The sequence below is a fragment of the Terrapene carolina genome, unplaced genomic scaffold, assembly GCF_002925995.2.
Source record: "Terrapene carolina triunguis isolate 2854851 unplaced genomic scaffold, T_m_triunguis-2.0 Scaffold67, whole genome shotgun sequence".
In the NCBI taxonomy this organism is placed as follows: domain Eukaryota; kingdom Metazoa; phylum Chordata; order Testudines; family Emydidae; genus Terrapene; species Terrapene triunguis.
This window is the reverse complement of record NW_020664418.1, coordinates 8409476-8427276: the sequence shown is the minus strand read 5'-3', so window position 1 is coordinate 8427276 and position 17801 is coordinate 8409476. Positions and strand designations below refer to the sequence as shown.

Sequence of the window (17801 nt, the reverse complement as noted above, 5' to 3'; positions counted from 1 at the left end):
GTCTGTTTGAGTAAGGCCTGTCCCTTTGAATAAGGACATAATTACTGTTCTGGAACTTTCCTGTTTATGAGGCTGGAGCTCACAGACAAAATAAACCAGATAACCATTCCTCTGGGCGTGGCTACACTTGCAGATGTAGAGCGCTGGGAGTTAAACCAGCCTTCGGAGACTGCAGCAGGGAAAATGCTGCCGAGTGTTTACACTCTCAGCTGGAAGCGCACTGGTGTGGCCACATTAGCAGCTCCTGCAATGCCACAAAAAGCAGTGCATTGTGGTAGCTATCCCAGCGTTCAAGTGGCTGCACCGTGCTTTTCAAATGCGGGGGGGGGCGGGGTGGAGTGTGACAGGGAGTGTGGTGTGTGTGTATGTGGGGGGGAGAGTGGGTTTTTAGGGTGCTGAGAATGTGTCAGCATGCTGTCTTGTAAGTTCAGACCTCCTTTCCCTCCCCCTCCCCCCCGCCTCTCTCTTTCACTCGCAGCAAGCAACATTCCACACTAATGGCTTGCTTTGTCCCGGCTGTCAGAAATGTCAGCATGCTGGCTGTCAGAAACCGAGCTTTGAAAGGGGATATCCGCATTCCTATAGCCGATTCCAAAACAATGACAAGAGTGGCCACTTGACTTAAGGGGGATTATGGGATGTTTCCGGAGGCCGATTAAAGCACAGTAATACAACACCTCGTTCACACTGATGCTGGGGTATTTCAGGTGAGGCGCAACAAGTGCAACAAGCATTATGCTTCTCATGGATTACCAGGAGCGCTCCAGCTGCAGAGTCCAGACGCTCTAAATACCTTGCCAGTGTGGACAGGTTGGGAGTTAGGGTGCCTGGGGCTGCTTTAATGCGCTCTAACTTGCAAGTGTAGCCAAGCCCTCTGTTTCAGTCTATTTACCTGGCACAAAAGGCTCCAAGGGTGTCAAACTAGTGTAAAGACATTGAATTGTATGAAGAACTCTTCCCATTGCCCCTTTAACGTAAGCTTCTTTTGATCAAAGGGAACTGGAATATACATTTACTTGGACTTTCTCTGTGGTTTCATCTGTAGCTTTCTATGCTAATTGCCTATTAGTCTTTCAGCTGTCAGGATGGAAACTGCTGTCTGTGGGGCTGAAGCACTCTAATCAAATTGTCCTGTCAACTTGTTTGCCTGTCTCATTCTCATTGCCCTATACAATATCAATTTAAAAAAAACAACTTGCTTTTTTAAATAGCAGGTGACTGTCAGAAAACCTAACTAGCTTTTTGATTCCAAAACACATCATCACTTCTACTTTACTAGCCCTGAATCAAATTGTCCTATGAAATTTTATTCAAGGATGCCTTTGTTCATGTTTCCCAATTCAGGCAATATCTAGTTGTCACTCAGATTCATAACCATACAGTCTAAGTTTTACTTTATTATAGGAAGGTGAAGGTTAAACATATGCTTGGTCTTCATCTCCCTCAGATTTGTGTACTAACTTGGCTGGAATTCACATGAGTACTTGGCAATGCCCTGTGACACACCCATAGGTTTCCATGGGAAATGGACTCAGGCCCCCAAATCTCCTTTAAGTTATACATTTGCCAGTTTCTTAAGTCTTTATAGTACAGTCCTGGCCAGTGTTCCACTGAAGGGTTATTGTCTGGACCTATTCTTTGTAAAAGTAACAGGGCTTTGAACATTTTTTTTTTCTGAAACTCTGGACATAACTGTGAATTTAGTACAATTTACTCAAAAGCACAACCTGATCTATGGCTACGTCTTCACTACGGGGGGGGTCGATTTAAGATACGCAAATTCAGCTACGCGAATAGCGTAGCTGAATTCGACGTATCGCAGCCGACTTACCCCGCTGTGAGGACGGCGGCAAAATCGACCTCTGTGGCTTCCCGTCGACGGCTCTTACTCCCACCTTCGCTGGTGGAGTAAGAGCGTCGATTCGGGGATCGATTGTCGCGTCCTGACGGGACGCGATAAATCGATCCCCGAGAGGTCGATTTCTACCCGCCGATTCAGGCGGGTAGTGTAGACCTAGCCAAAGACGCTAACACAGAATTTGAATTGAAATTGTCTTCTGGTACAAGCAAAATTCTTTAAGTCGTCAAAAATTAGGGTCTAGCTTCTTTGAAAAGAAATAATTGTTAGATAATTATGCCTCTGTTTTATTTCTGTTCATATTTTTAAGTGTGGTGGCTACATTCTCATCCCCTTCCTGTGTGCATCATGCAGGTATTTTGATGGCAACTTGGAGAAGCTTTTTGCTGAGTGTCATGTAATTAACCCAAGTAAAAAGTCTCGAACACGTCAGATGAACACAAGGTCATCAGCCCAGGACATGCCTTGTCAGATCTGCTATCTGAACTACCCCAACTCGGTGAGTACCTGGCAGCTCAAGGCACAGGGCAATTGTTTATAGCCCAGTGCAAGTCTCTTTTCTTAAATTGAAGAATCGCCTTTAGTCAGAGTGAAAACTTAATTGCATGTTTTATGGGCAAACTGATTACTTTAAATGTGTTACCACTTAAAACCTGTGTAAGCACTGAGAAATAGGAAAGCTGCTCCAAACAAAAAATTACCTTTGCAAAGGGACATTGAAGTCACTAGGGCAGGGTTTCTCAAACGTTATTGCACCGTGACCCCCTTCTGACAACAAAAATTACTACGAGACCCCAGGGGACCGAAGCCTTAGCTGTCTCTTCCCTTGCCCCTCTTCCACCCCGTCCCCCCCCCCCGGCTCTAGGGGGCACCAAAGCTTGAGGGCTTCAGTCCTGGGTGGTGGGGCTTGGACTTTGGACTTCTGAAGTCTCCAGCCCCAGCAAATTTAACAGCCCTGGGGACCCCATTAAAAGGTCGTGACCCACTTTTGGGTCCCAACCCACAGTTTGAGAACCACTGCACTAGGGGTTGAAACTTCTAATCTAGGTAAAACTGAAAAGCCTTTGTTTTCCAGGATCAGAGTTCAGGGTGCTATTTCTCCTGCAACAGTTATACTTCACAAGTATTGTAGGCCCCAGTGTCCTATAGCAGCACATTAAATCCAAATTACATGGCAGGGACTATGGAATTGTGTAATCCTCTTCCTCCCCAGGAATCCTCTACTTTTAATTCCCGCTCTTCAGTTCAGTACAGAATGTTTAAAAACCAATTTATTTCCTCTCTTAATCATTGGTTTTTAAAAATAAACTCTAAAATTTTAACTATTTTAGGTTTTGTTTACAGTGAAAATAGTCTCTAGTTTCTTGTCATCTTGCTGAAAATCAGTTTCCGATTTTGGATCTCATGTACTAGCACAAGGATGCAATGAAGCGTTTGGAACACTGCAGAGGAATAACTTGTTTCTCTGATTTTTTTAAAGTGAACACTATTTTTCAGGTTTCAAGTTTGCTAAATGTGACAGGACCATATTTGGGGGATGACTGTTCTTGAGAATTAAGAATTTCAGACTATAGGATATAATTTTCTCTTCATTTGCTGTGCTACTCCATATGACTAAATATAGGGTTTTCCTACCAGTGGATGGAGACAGATTAGTTATTTTTAATTAAGGCCTAATATTTGCAATATGAACATGAATTGAGGACGGGATGGTAATTCATCAGAGAAGCAAAAAGGGATACAAGCACATCTTCAAACTTCAAAGTTTTGCAAATGCCAGTTCTGATTTTTCATGCAGATACAGTAGAACAGGGGTGGGCAAACTATGGGCCAGATCCGGCCCATCAGGGCTTTGGATCTGGCCCACGGGATTGCCACCCCTGTGGCGCCACGGGGCTAAGGCAGGCTCCCTGCCTGCCCTGGCCCTGCATTGCACTGCTCCCGGAAGCGGCCGGCACCACGGCCCTGGGAGAGCGGGGGGCAGAGGGCTCCATGTGCTGCCGTCACCTACAGGCACTCCCCCAGCTCCCATTGGCCGGGAACGGGGAACTGCAGCCAATGGGAGCTTCAGGGGTGGTACCCACAGGCGAAGGCAGCATGCGGAGCCCTCTGCCCCCCCCAAAGGCAGGGAGCCTTCCTGAGTGCTCCGCTGCCACCCCGGAGCTGCTCAAGGTAAGTGGTGCCAGGCCAGAGCCCAAACCCCAAATTCCTCCTGAACCCCAACCCCCCTACCACACCCCGCACCCCTCCAGCACCCCAGCCCCCTTCCCTGAGCCCCCTCGTACACCCTGCATCCCTCCTGTGCCCCTTCCTGCACACCACGCCCCTTCCCACTCCCTCCTGCACCCCAACCTCCTGCCCCAGCCCTACATTCATGGGTCTGCATGCAATTTCCCCACCCAGATGTGGCCCTCGGGCCAAAAAATTTGCCCACCCCTGCAGTAGAACTTCAAAGATATGAGCACCAGAGTTATGGACTTAATGGTGAACCAGACCCTGTGGAACGGGAAGTCCTCAGTCAGGCAGCAGCGCAAACCAAAGAAAAGCAAAAGCTCAGGGCTTCAGCCAGGGGATTGGGGCTGCAGCTTCTCCAGGGAATGGGGGGGGTTGTCAGGGCTCCGAGGGGGAAGGGCTCGGAGCTTTTGACCCTCGGGAGCACAGGGGCGTAGGGCTTTAGAGGGGGGGTGGGAGTGCTGGGGCTCAGGCCAGGGCCGCCCAGAGGGGGGGCAATTGGCCCCGGGCCCCACGAGCCCTGGCCCGACGGCGGTCCGGCTCTTCGGTGGCGGGGCCCCTTCAGTGGTGCCGAAGACGCAGAGTGACTGAAGGGCCCCCCGCCGCCGAAATTCCCCGCGAGCCCTGGCCCGGCGGTGGTCCGGGTCTTCTGTGGCATTTCGGCGGCAGGGGGCCCTTCAGTGCTGCCGAAGACGCGGAGCGACTGAAGGTCTCCCGCTGCCGAAATGCCACCGAAGACCCGGACCACCGCCGGGTGAGTACAAGCGCCGCAGCTCCCCTGCTTTGCCCCAGGTCCCCTGAATCCTCTGGGCGGCCCTGCTCAGGGCTTCAGTCCTATGGTTCCGCTCCTTGTTTCAGCCTTGGCAGGGAGTGCCGGGGCTCAGGGCTTCAGCACCATGTCTGTCCCAGCTTCAGGCGCCGGGGTTCGGGGCTTTAGCTACAAGGGGAGCACCGGTTTCAGCCCCAGCACTCCCCCCATAGCTAAAGCCCCAAGCCCTGGCACACTCTTTCCTCTTCCTCCTCCCCCCTCACCCCACTCCCCCTTGGCTGAAGCCAGGAGTGGCGCCATGGGGGGCCCCGGCGCCCTCCGCAGGACAGAAGTTGGGAACGGAGCTGAGGGGCTGAAGCCCTGAGCCTCTGGTACCCCTCAAAAGACGGAGCGGGGCTGAAGCCCTGTGGTCCCCCTAGGTTTAAAGCATTGAGCCCTGGTGCTCTCCCGTGGGGCAGAAGCGCTGAGGGCCCAAATGTGGCTGGAGTCCATAATCTCTTCTTCAGAGTTATGGAACATTTCAGAGTTAGACATCCTCCATTCCTGAGGTGTCTGGAACTCTTAGGTTCTACTGTGTAGCTAAAATATAATCACTTTGAGTTGCACTATTAAATTTGTGATGCACTAAATCTTTTCATATAGAAGTGATTAGTTTCAGGTAAGATTGTGGCAGAACATTTGAGCAATGAAAGAGAGGTGTTAAGTAACAAAGCGTGATTAAAGGCTGCACTGAAAACCATTGTCATGTATCCAGAGTTAGGCTTGTTACATTCCAGCTGTATATTGACAGTTACTGTGTTTGCAGATACATTAAGTATGGTACACTTTAAGGGGTGCTGTCAGGTTGTGGGCAGCAATGCAGTAAAGCCATTCAGCAAAGCACAGACGAAACCATTAGATCAAATTATTTTTTAAAAGATCAGATACACAATGAGACATGCAAAGAAATGTCACAAGTCTAAAACTCAAGAGTGTTGTAAAAAACACTAGAGGAGAAGCTGATGGATATAACTAAAGTAGGACAAGATAGAAAACTTTTTAAAAGAGTACATGATAGCCGGATAAAACTGAAATGGGGAGTCTAGGGAAATGACTGGAAAATAAAATTACACAGTCTTCTGCAGTGAATAAAACTAGCAGATGTGGAATTATCTAATTCTTTATACTATATGCACAGTGGGTCTGTGTTCGTGGAATAGCTTAGGTGGAATGGTCCTCCAGTGGCTGTAGTTCAGCCTCCTGAGTTGTTGTGGCAGTTTACTTTCCCAAATGTAAGTTATCAGTATCAAGGATTCAGGGCTGCTGTGTGCCGTGCAGACAAATAACATGACAATTCCCATCCCAGAAAGCTGACAATTTGGGTATTGGGATACTACACATGGACAGAACAAACAGGGAAAGGGAGGATAAGACTGGTAGAAAAATGTAAGTCTCTGAAACACAGAAGTCTCAGCTTGTCTGTGGCTTTGCCAGCAATCAACATCCATCAGGAACTTTGTTTTCTTTATTTGAACTTACAGTTCCGTATGGAGTGAGAATGATCTTCAAAAACAAATGGCACCCTCGTTTGATCTCTTTTGAAAACAGGAAACCTTTATATAATCAAGACATGAGAGCTTTCCATTTTTATGCTGGGTGTGTTTATTAGCCTACCTTTCAGGTCTCCATTTTGCACTTTGGTTTTATGAGCTGCCTTAAAAAAGCGTACTGTTTTGTTGACTGGCGTGGCTGCAAGACTTTCCCCAGTGAGGAATGGGCAGTGCGAGCTCTGTGTGGAAGGAAGAGCAATGCACAGATTCCACCACCTGCGAGATTCTCAGCATTGTGCTGTACTGGAGGAATTTACCATTGGGTACTCTCTAGCCAGTAAGGAATAAAACATTGTCTCCAGAAATGCAAATAAATGGTTGAGGAAATATAGACTTGCCCAGTCCTCCTCCCTTTGTATCTTCAGAGCCTTCTGCACTCCCTCTTTGCCTTTAAAGGTGAACTGCAAGGGAGAAAAGAGTATGTGGATCCGCTTTGTTGTATAAAGATATTGAAAAAATCTGCTTGAGTAGAAATTCATACTTGTTTTTCATTAGAAATTCATGTCTAGTCTACCTTGGAAAAGTCTGGTGACTGAAGAGTGAGTAGGGTTATGACATTGCAGTATTGAGAAAGTGAAACCTGGCTAAGAGCGAAATGATTTTGATTGACTATTAAACTGCCTAACTTAAATAACTGAGAAGGGACATCTTTACTTACTTTTAAATATCGTTGTTCTTTTGAGAGTTCCAGCAAGTCTAGCAAAGCCAGGGACAGCCAAACTTAGCATTCCTAATACAGAGTTCTAAGAAAGCAAAGAAACCATCTTAAACAAACGTTGAGTACCTTTTATCTATCATAATGAAGCAGAAAGGGCACATGTCTGATTTCTCTCCCACCCCCCACTTACAGGTCACCTTACCTCTTAGAGTGCGCATGCGCAACCCCCATTCCCCCCATAAACACTTTCCAGTGTTCTATATTGAAAGTGGAGCATAGTAAATTCAACTCAAGCCTCCTGCCCCAAGTGGGCTCCTCGCCCATATCCGTACTGCCACTACATATTTATACTTTGCCCATCACTGTGACATCTGCCATAGCCCCTTCTCCACATGTTGCTTTTAAGCATCTGGGTATTAGTCAGTGTCCATGAAGTTAATATCTTCACACTTTCAGGCCCTGGATTGTTTGGACTGTTTTCTTGGCTGAGGAATGGGCACTACTTCCTCAATATCACACTGGGAAATTATCTAGTTCAGAGATTCTCTATCTTTTTTTCTTTCTGATGCCCCCCCCCCCCCCCCCATGCTATAAAAACTCCATGGCCCACCTATGCCACAATAACTATTTTTCTGCATATAAAAGCCAGGGCCGACTTTGGGGGGCAGCAAGCAATGCAGTTGTGTGGCCCCGCAAAGCTAAGTTGCTCAGGCTTTGGCTTCAGCCCCGGATGGTGGGGCTCGAGACCCTGGGCTTCTGGCCTGCACAGCAGGGCTTCGGCTTTCCGCCCTGGGCTCCAGCAAGGCTAACGCCAGCCCTGCTTGATAGACCCCCCCCCCCAAACCTACTCGTGGTCCCCCAGGGGGCCCCAGACCTCTGGTTGAGAACTGCTGATCTAGCTGAAAGTGTGGAAACATGGTGTGGTGTTACCCCCCTGCTCCTTGGTTTTTCCAAACCTATGCTTTGAATACATTTGCCAGCCTCCATGCATGTCTTCCGGAGCTCTTCATAAACTTCCTGTTCAGTAAAATCTCGCCCTTTTTTCCCCACAGGCAAATACACTATCTCAGTATTCTGCTTTTGGGGAGGGGGGGGGAGGTGGGGGCGCGTGTAATTGCTTCAGTTCTTTCAGCTTCCAGTAAATCTTCCATAATAAGTAATTTTAAAGCAGTGACAAAGACAGACTGCATTTGACAGTTCTGTTTCCTGTACCACCATGGGAATACCAGTGAGTTAAGTATGGAGGGTTTTACACACAGCAAGCTCAGCACAGTTGGCAGTAGCGTATTGGCCAAAACAATGTAATAACTGAATTGCCTATCACTCTTGGAATAGGGGTTCTCACAGGTCAGGGTTGAAGGGAAGGGGGCATCAGATAATGTTCTGGAAATTTCATACTGAACACTTGACATGGATTTTCATGTGGCCAAAGAAACCCCTGAGGTTAAATAAAGTTATTGTGCTATGAACAGCAAAGGTAAAACTTACGACTGCAGGTCCCCTCCCTGTCACCATTTTGGGACCAGTATATTGTAACAGTATGCTCCCTGCTATGTGTTCCATTTGCTCCATTTCCTGTTCTCTCAGGTAGCCTGAGTGCTCACTGTATGTGTTTCTGCTTTCCTTTGTACCTTGAGAGCAGTAGCGTAAGGGTCAGTAGAACAGTCTAGTCCTTAGCTTTAGCTGGAAGGAGGATAGTGTCTGTTAGGGAAAGCCTTCAGGGTGAGGGTATAAAGTTTAGGCAAAATGGAAGGAGATCCTGTTTTTTTCAGCATATGAAGAATCTGGGGGAAATGGTGCAGGAAAACCAGGCCCTTTAATCTCTCTTTCATTTAAAAAAAAAGGCATGGGTCTCTGTTCATGCCTGAGATCACTGTCAGCCACCTAGTTTGGATTTGAATTCAAGCTTTTGCATTGGGGCTGTGGCTGTGCTGTGGACAGTAGGGATTACTCAATGAGGGGTGGAGGAATGATAACAGAAAATGTGGAAATGGCAGAAGTGTTTTGTTTCAGTTTTCACCAAGAAGGTTAGTAGCGATTGGTCTAATATAGTGAATGTGCCAGTGAAAATGAGGTAGGATCAGAGGCTAAAATAGGGAAAGAACAAGTTAAAAATTGCTTAGACAAGTTAGATGTCTTCAAGTCACCACGGCCTGATGAAGTACATCCTAGAATATTCAAGGATCTGACTGAGGGAGATATCTGAGCCATTAGAGATTAGCTTTGAAAAGTCATGGAAGATGGGAGAGATTCCAGAAGACTGGAAAAGGGCAAATATAGTGCCAACCTACAAAAAGGGAAATAAGGACAACCCAGGGAATTACAAACCAGACAGCTTAACTTCTGTACCTGAAAAGATAATGGAGCAAATAATTAAGTAATCAATTTGCAAACACCTAGAAGATGATAGTGATAAGTAACAGCATGGATTTGTCAAGAACAAATAATGTCAAATCAACCTGATAGCTTTCTTTGACAGGGTAGCAAGCCTTGTGGATGGGGGGAAGTGGTAGATGTGCTATATCTTGACTTTAGTAAGGCTTTTGATACTGTCTTGCATGATCTTCTCATAAACTAGGGAAATGCAACCTAGATGGAACTGCTATAAGGTGGGCACATAACTGGTTGGAAAACCGTTCCCAGAGAATAGTTATCAGGAAGGCCATATTGAGTGGGGACCCACAGGGATCCGTTCTGGATCCGGTTCTGTTCAATATCTTCATCGGTGATTTAGATAATGGCATAGAGAGCACACTTACAAAGTTTGTGGACAATACCAAGCTGGGAGGGGCCGCAAGTGCTTTGTAGGATAGGATTAAAATTCAAAATGATCTGGAGAAATGGTCTGAAGTAAAAAGGGTGAAATTCAATAAGGACAAATGCAAAGTATTCCACTTAGGAAGGAACAATCAGGTGCGCACATACAAAATTGGAAATGACTGCCTAGGAAGGAGTACTGTGGAAAGGGATCGGGGGAATAAATTGCCAAGGGAGGTTGTGGAATCTCTATCACTGGAGATTTTTAAGAGCAGGTTAGACAAACACCTGTCAGGGATGGTCTCCAATCTTTTTATGCCCAAGATCACTTTTTGAATTTAAGGGCAAGCCAGAATCTACCCTGCCCCGCTCACTCCATCCCCACCTTCTCTCCGTAGCTTGCTTTCCCCTACCCTCATTCACTTTCACCAGGCTGGGGCAGGAGGTTGGGGTTCGGGAGGGAGTGCAGGTTCTGGGCTAGGGTCAAGGGGTTTGCAGTGTGGGAGGGGGCTCTGGGCTGAGCCTGGGGCAGAGGGTTGGGGTACAGGACGGGGTGAGGGGTGCAGGCTCTGGGAGGGAGTTTGGGTGCAGGAGGGGGCTCCCGGCTGGCGCAAGGGGCTGTGGTGCAGGAGGGGGTATGGGGTGAAGGAGGGAGTATGGGGTGCTGGCTGTGGGAGGGGCTCACAGCTGGGACAGGGTCTTGGGGTGCAGGAGTGGGTATGGGGGGTCTGGCTCCGGGAGGCTGCAGATTGGGTGGTGGAAGAGAAATGCTGGTCCAGCATAGCTGGGTCTGCTGTACTCATGCTACTCCTGGTCTTAATGCTGCAGAGCCATTCAGAACCTGCCCATTGAAGGGGGGCGGCACTTACCTCAGGCGGCCCCGGCTCCACGCTGCTCCCGGAAGGGACCAGCGTGCCCCTCTGGCCCCTGGGGTGTCCCTCTCTGCTGGCACCGCCCCTACAGCTCCCATTGGCCACAGTTCCCTGTTCCTGGCCAGTGGGAGCTGCAGGGGCAGTGCCTGCAGGCAGGAGCAGTGCAGAGACCCCTGCCAGCCACGGGGGCATGCTGACTGCTTCCAGGAGTCGTGTGGGGCCGGGGCAAGCAGGGAGGCTGCCTTAGCGGCCCCGCTACACCACCGGAGATCGCGATTGACTGGGAGAGTCTCCAGGATCGACCAGTGGATCGCGATTGACCTGTTGGTGACAAGTGGTTTAGATAATACTTAGTCCTGTCTTGAGTGCAGGGGAGTGGACTAGATGACCTCTTGAGGTCCTTTCCATTCCTGTGAGTCTATGGGATATATATATAGATATAGATATAAAGAGAGATTTTTAAAAAGTGAACATTTAACCTAAAAATCCCAGAATCTTTACCTACTTAGTTTAAAACAGCTTTGATTTATTTCCCAGGTGAACCAAAACACTGCAGTTTTGCTAAGTGTTCCTTACTGCTTTTAGAATGCTGGGGATTTCAGAGGTTTTAAATTTTAAAAAACGCTAGAAATTCACAAGAGATAACTTGTGCAGAGATTGCAGATGGCATCACACTCTGCCTTCTCTGACTAGTGGGAGTGTAGATTTTGTGTTCCTTTATAGTAACCCATCTGGTCTGTTCAGGAGAGGTTTTGATTGAATCCCAACTTCTACTGGCAGAATGGTGGCTACCATGACACACGTTTTGAGAATGTTGGGGAATACCTGTTGGAGAAGAGCCTTTTGCTGCTATGTCACAAGTCTGAATCCAGCAGTGCCAGTTTGGTGGCCTAAGTGAAACTTGTTGATCTGTTTGGTTCCTAATGGATTGATGTCAGACAGTAATCACACTGTGACCCCTTGTTGGCAGTCTTAGGCTAGGTCTACACTACAGCGGGGGGTCGACCTAAGATACGCAACTTCAGCTACGTGAATAGCGTAGCTGAAGTGGCGTATTTTAGGTCGACTTACCTGGCTGTGAGGACGGCAGCAAGTCGACCGCTGCCGCGCCGCCGTCGACTCCGCTGCCGCCTCTTGCCGCGGTGGATTTCCGGAGTCGACGGCAGAGCGATCAGGGATCGATTTTATCGCGTCTTCACTAGACGCGATAAATCGATCCCAGAACATAGATTGCCTGCCGCCGGACCCTCCGGTAAGTGTAGACGTACCCTTAGAGGTGAGGACAAGAATTGAGAGGGCTAGGTAGACAGAACTTCGTCCTTCCTCCTGCCCCAATGTCCCTTCAGGTCAGGTTTGATGGGAGCATTAACAGGGTAGTGTTTCTGAGAAGCTTGTTCTGTAGTCCATGTGGTGCACTTGTTCTGTGGATATATAGATGGCTTCTGTGGATCTGTCACTGGTACCTTTCACTGAGCTATTTACTAAAGAAGAAAAATGTTTTGAGTGGAGCTGCTCTCGAAAATGTCGGTCTTGGATCAGCAGAGTCCTTGCTGTGTTTGCTCAGTTATTGCTTACAAAAGAGCAGACACTGATATCAAAAGGTAGTAAAATACCGATGCTAGAGTTCTTGCAAATAGGAATATGCAAAAAGCAGGAAAATGACTCTGTTCCTGGCCCCCCAAATGAGGTCATTAGAATCTCATCAGTATAGAAAGGTAAGGTGAAAGTAAGGTAATGTCTGCCCATGATATACCATTTTTGGAACAGAATTGTTACTTATCAGCTGTCACAATTGCCGGGGGTGTGTGGAGGGGGCAGCTTTATTGGTTCTTCTCAGTTTGCCTGAAGCTGACTGGCAAGAAGAGAAGTTCCTCAAAGTAAAGAAATGGCTAGATAGAGAAGCAGTTGTTCTGTACAGCTTGGGAGGAGGCAGTGACTGACAATGAAATAGGGAGCTGCTAGCTTACTTGCTGGAAGCCATCAAAATCAGTCTTGCACTAAGGACACACATTTATCTTTTCTCTTTTCTGGGGATGTTTCCATTGGTATAGTTGCTTGTATAAGAATAGTTAAAGGATATCCTTGTTAATGATAGTTTTAGGCTGTGAACCCCCACCCCATGCAGATGAGCCTTCTGTGCCATGGTAACCATAGATCTGGAGTAAACCAGTGCAATCTTCAAATCTGTGGTCTCCCAGAGTTCCACCCAAATGTGCCAGAGACTTCTCGAAACCTCAAAAAAAAAAAAAAAAAAATCCTTTCCATTTGACTGAAGCTCCATCTCCGGGGGAGTATTGTTTGGGCACAGGAATGTTTGCAGAGCCTCAGATGTCATCTTGAATGGGATGTTCAAATAATAATTGAAAATTGAACCATGTCTTCTCCAATGTGGAGATTATGGCCCTATAGCTGCCTGCATCATTGATAACCGAGTGCTGACAGAAGATTAAGGTCTTCTCCCACAGAGAGCTTCCACTTAAAGGCAAAGCCCTGTGTAGATGTCCTTTGGCCTGCACTTGAGCTGTCTAGGTTTGTAGAGGGGAAGGAGGAGTGGACCTGAGAATGACTCCAGGCAGAACTACTGATCTAGACAGCTAGGAGGCCAAGGGACCCTCTAGCAGGGCCTTGAGAAGAGTGTGTAGGTGAGTGCCCCCCAGAGCGGCACCTGAGTAGGGTGGTCATGCTAGTGAAGGAAGTGTAAACTAATTATACTCCAGTGTCAGATGCCCAAAGTAAAGAAACGTAAAACTTGTAATCTTGAATGTTGTTCGTAACCATACTTTTTCTGAAAAAGTGATTTTTTTTTTTTCAAGTTGAAGGTCTTTTAATTGACAAAATCTTGCTTCTATTGTATCATCCTGCTGTCCAGGAGACACCCTGTTATCTGTATAGCCTTATGCAAGTGTATGGTGCTTTACTGGCAGAATATAAAATGAGGGTTCAATTAGAACTTGCACAGTGGCAGTGAGGGAGATTTTTTTTTCCCTATGATTTGAAACATAATTGTCCTGTCTGAGTCTCATTTATGTAGTACCATCACTTCAAAATTACTCTTCTCTAGCGGTCCTATTTATTGCTCTTTAGTTCTTTTTTCCACCCCGCCTCCCCCACCTAATCACTTGAGTCCCAAAAGGTGTTTTGGCACACTTTGTGTAGAGGATAATGCACACAAAGTCAGAGTTGTTCTTGCTGGGTCACTGTCTGCATGATAAACGTATCAAATCTCAGTTGGTAACTTATTTCTAACAATAGGTTCTTCAGCTTTCTGATCAGATGAACATCTGGATTCCAAAGGGGCTAAAGAGTACCAAGCAAGTTGACATACTCAAAGTTAACTTTTTTCACTCCATGCATCTGATGAAGTGGGTTATAGTCCACAAAAGCTTATGCCCAAATAAATTTGTTAGTCTCTAAGGTGCCACAAGGACTCCTCGTTCTTTTTCCTGATACAGAGTAACACGGCTACCCCTCTCAAAAAGTTAACTGTATACAGTCCACATAGACCTCTAGTGCTGTAAACTCCTGTTACTCAATGTTAGTCCCATAACCCATCCTATTCCCTCTTTTTTCCTTGCTGCTTCTACCTGCGTCGGCAGTATCTTAGCTGCCTCAGGCAGAATGTGGTTGGTAATCATTCTGGAACTGTGAGCGACTGAGTGTGATCTCCAAGTGGAGGGATGTGAGTGCAGGAAACAAAACCGTGGGTATCGTTTTAACTCTAACCCTAGTTCCTGATGCAGCATTTGTTAGTGAAGGCTAAGATTTAGTCATGGGTATTTTAGTAAGTCATGAACAGGTCATGGGCAATAAACATTCACGGCCTGTGATCTGACCCTGACTTCTACTATATAAATACCTCTGACTAAAACTTAGCAGCTCCTGGGGCCCCGGAGGCTGATGGCTAGCCCCTGCATTGGCTGCGGGGGCTGACTGCCCCCAGGCAACTTGTTGCTCCAAGGCCTCCAGGACTGCTGCTCGGGGCCTCCTCAGGGCCAGCCACCCCCAGGACTGCTGCTCGGGTGTTCCCCGGGGCCACCTGAGCAGCAGCTAGTGCGGATGACTCCAGGCTGACCCTGAGACCACTGCTTGGGGGCTCCCTGTGGCCGCCTGAGCAGTGGCCAGTGTGGCTGGCCCCCAGGGCTGCTCCTGGGACCGCTGCTCGGGTGCTCCCCGGGGCTGGCTTCTCCCGGGGCTGCCGGTGCAGCTGGCCCCGGGGCACCCAAGTAGCTGGCCCCAGGGCCAGCTACTCTGGCGGCCCTGAGGTCAGCTGCCCCAGCCACTGTAGCTGCAAAAGTAATGGAGGTCGCCAAAATCACAGAATCCATGACTTCCACAACCTCCGTGACAGAAATAGCAGCCTTACTTACAATAATAAAGATAGGAAAAAAGGTCTCTCATACCGGGTGCATGAGTCAAAAGCTTCATCTAGCTAGAGGTGTGGGTGTGATTCCCAGCTCGAGTAGACATACTCACACTAGCTCCTCTTGAGCTAGCATGCTGAAAATAGTAGTGTAGCTGTGGTAGCATTAGCATTGGAGGCATGGTCTAGCTTCCTCAAGAACATACCCCTGGAGTCCAGGCAGGTTTATACTTGATGGGGGCTAATCTGTGCTGCTGCTTTTGCTACCATGGCTACAGTACTATTTTTAGCACACTAGCTCAATGAGAGCTAGCATGCGTATGTCTGCTCAAGCTGGGAATCACACTCCTGGCTCCGTGTAGACATAACCTAAAATGGACAACTTAGAAGTATTTGAGGAAGGAGGGGTAAATCCTACATCTCCATTTTTCCTGCTGCTGTTAGGGATGCAGACTGCAGCTACATTGAGTGCACATTTAAAGCTGCTGTAACAATGTGGTGGTGTGATAATGATGCAAAGTAAACAATACGGTATTGTTGGAACAGTCAGATTCTGTACTGCAAGTAAGAAATGAATAAGCAAAACTGCACAGCTCCAGGAAGGATGGAATGGATACAGTGTCACATGTCTTTATTGTTGCAGTACTTTACTGGCCTAGAGTGTGGACATAAGTTCTGTATGCAGTGCTGGAGTGAATATTTAACTACCAAAATAATGGAGGAAGGCATGGGACAGGTAAATATTGGATCTACATGACTTCTGCTGGTCTTGTGTTGGGGAAGAGGGAAGGATGGGATGGAGGCAGAGGTCTTTTCTAACGAAAATGAATAAACAAGTCTTGGAGGCTGAATTCTTCATCTACGGAGTGCATGTGGGTTTCATAGGGAACTATATGGACTCTGTCTAAGCATCTCATCCCTGGTTGAACATGGTCATGCTGTTCAAGGAGGTATGTATCTGGAGTTCTGATTTTGTTGAGCCAATATGGCTAGTTTGCAATAAAATCTCGTGGGGCTGCTCATGAGGATAAAGGGGCACAAAAAACATTCCAAGACCTTACTTGACCCGTTTTTCCTTTTTCAGACTATTTCGTGCCCTGCTCATGGCTGTGATATCTTAGTTGACGACAATACAGTTATGTAAGTACCACAGTTGAAGGGTGGCATCATGTTACCCGTCCTCTGTTAATGTTTTTCCATTTTCTCCCTCCAGTAAATGTTGTATGTATGAAATGGCTCATTTGAAGCTCCGTGTAAAGAGGTTGATGTTCAAGGAACTGCCCTGTGTTGGTGTACCGATTCTCAGCTCTGTGCTAGAAGGAAGAATCTTATTAAACTTACAAATAGAATAAATGCACTTGCACGCTGTCACCAAATCCCCAGTTAATTGCCTGTACAGTTGTTAGTTTCTTCTCATCTGACTAGGAATATAGAACTTCCTACAGCAGGTCAACACGCTGGTCCATCAAGTCCTGTATTCTGCCTTGGGCAGTGAAAAATACCTGAAGCTTCAGAAGAACACTCCTGTAATGCGTTTGGCCAACTCTGCAGTGCTGCCCGTCCCACATAGGCTGTTGTGAGAGATGCCTTCCTGACCCCTTCGTAGGGAATTGTATTAATTACACCCTGAGTCATGAGATTCAATTACCCTTTTATGTTAGCCAGTGTGGGGTGGAGTGAGGCACATTGTTGTGTTGCAGTGAAACTTAATTTTAGTTTTTGCACAGTATTTTAGATGCCACCTTTTAAGTAGACTTTATTTGTAGGGATCTTGTATTACTGGAATCCAGTGTGACTTAGACTACAACAGTGCAAAATGAGACTTGCCTAGAGGCATGTATCTACACTAGGAGCTTGCAGCAGTGGAGCTATGTCTCTCTAGTTCCACCCAGGAATTACTCTTCTCTGAACAAGCACTTGGATTTTAAATTCCTATTTCCTTCTTCCCTAATCTTGCAGAAGAACCTCTGGAAGGTCTCAGAGGTGTATGAGCCCTAACACCTTAACTGAAAGTGTGAAGGATGTTGTTTTTAATAGTCTGACTAAAAAGCCCTTCCCTACCAACTTTCATTCTTCGCTCATGTGGTGTCACCTTTTCTCTAGCTCTCCAGCCTTAGCCTTCCAGACTACACAGGACCTGAATTTCTATTTCTATTTAAAAAAAGAAAAAAAAAGAAAAAAAAAAAAGGCATATTTAAAAGAAAAAACACTTTTTGGGGCTTCTTTAACCACCATTAAAGCAGAGAAAGCACAGACTCAGTTCCATCTTCCCCCAGCCTATGAAGCAGTGGGCTCTCTATGCTGCTATACCTGTGAGTAGGCCAGTTTCAGCAGTGAAGATAGACTTTCCCAGCTATATTCTTGTCAGTTATGCTTCCTATGGCTTTTATAGCTATTGATCTTGTGGGGGAGAAGGAAGAAGGTTGTCTTAAATCTTTCAAGACCTTCAAACCAGCTAAAGGTAATCTGTTCTATCCCTTCCTCACCCTATCTAATGCTGCTGGTAATTGCTTTAACCTACATGCCGTGTTGTTGCTTTCATTAATAAGCACAGCAAGCTGCCTTTATTACTGGTGCCAAATGGCTGCTGCTGTCATGTAGCCTCTGCAGTCCAGTAGCAACTGGCTAGAATCTTCCTGCTCAGCTTCTCTACAACTTCTGGTGACATCTATGGTACAACAGTATGTCTCATTCCCATTTGGCCTA

General features: G+C 46.9%; 1 protein-coding gene across 2 annotated transcripts in view; it reads left to right on the top strand.

Annotated features, from left to right (window-relative positions):
• The window catches only part of ARIH1 (ariadne RBR E3 ubiquitin protein ligase 1), a 128884-nt gene that overhangs the window by 70692 nt on the left and 40391 nt on the right, over nucleotides 1-17801 (top strand). For both annotated transcript variants that reach the window (XM_026648207.2, XM_026648206.2), the window contains exons 3-5: nucleotides 2213-2357; nucleotides 15739-15831; nucleotides 16180-16235. In XM_026648207.2, the coding sequence (XP_026503992.1) occupies nucleotides 2213-2357; nucleotides 15739-15831; nucleotides 16180-16235 (294 nt within the window). The remainder of the gene's footprint in view (nucleotides 1-2212; nucleotides 2358-15738; nucleotides 15832-16179; nucleotides 16236-17801) is intronic.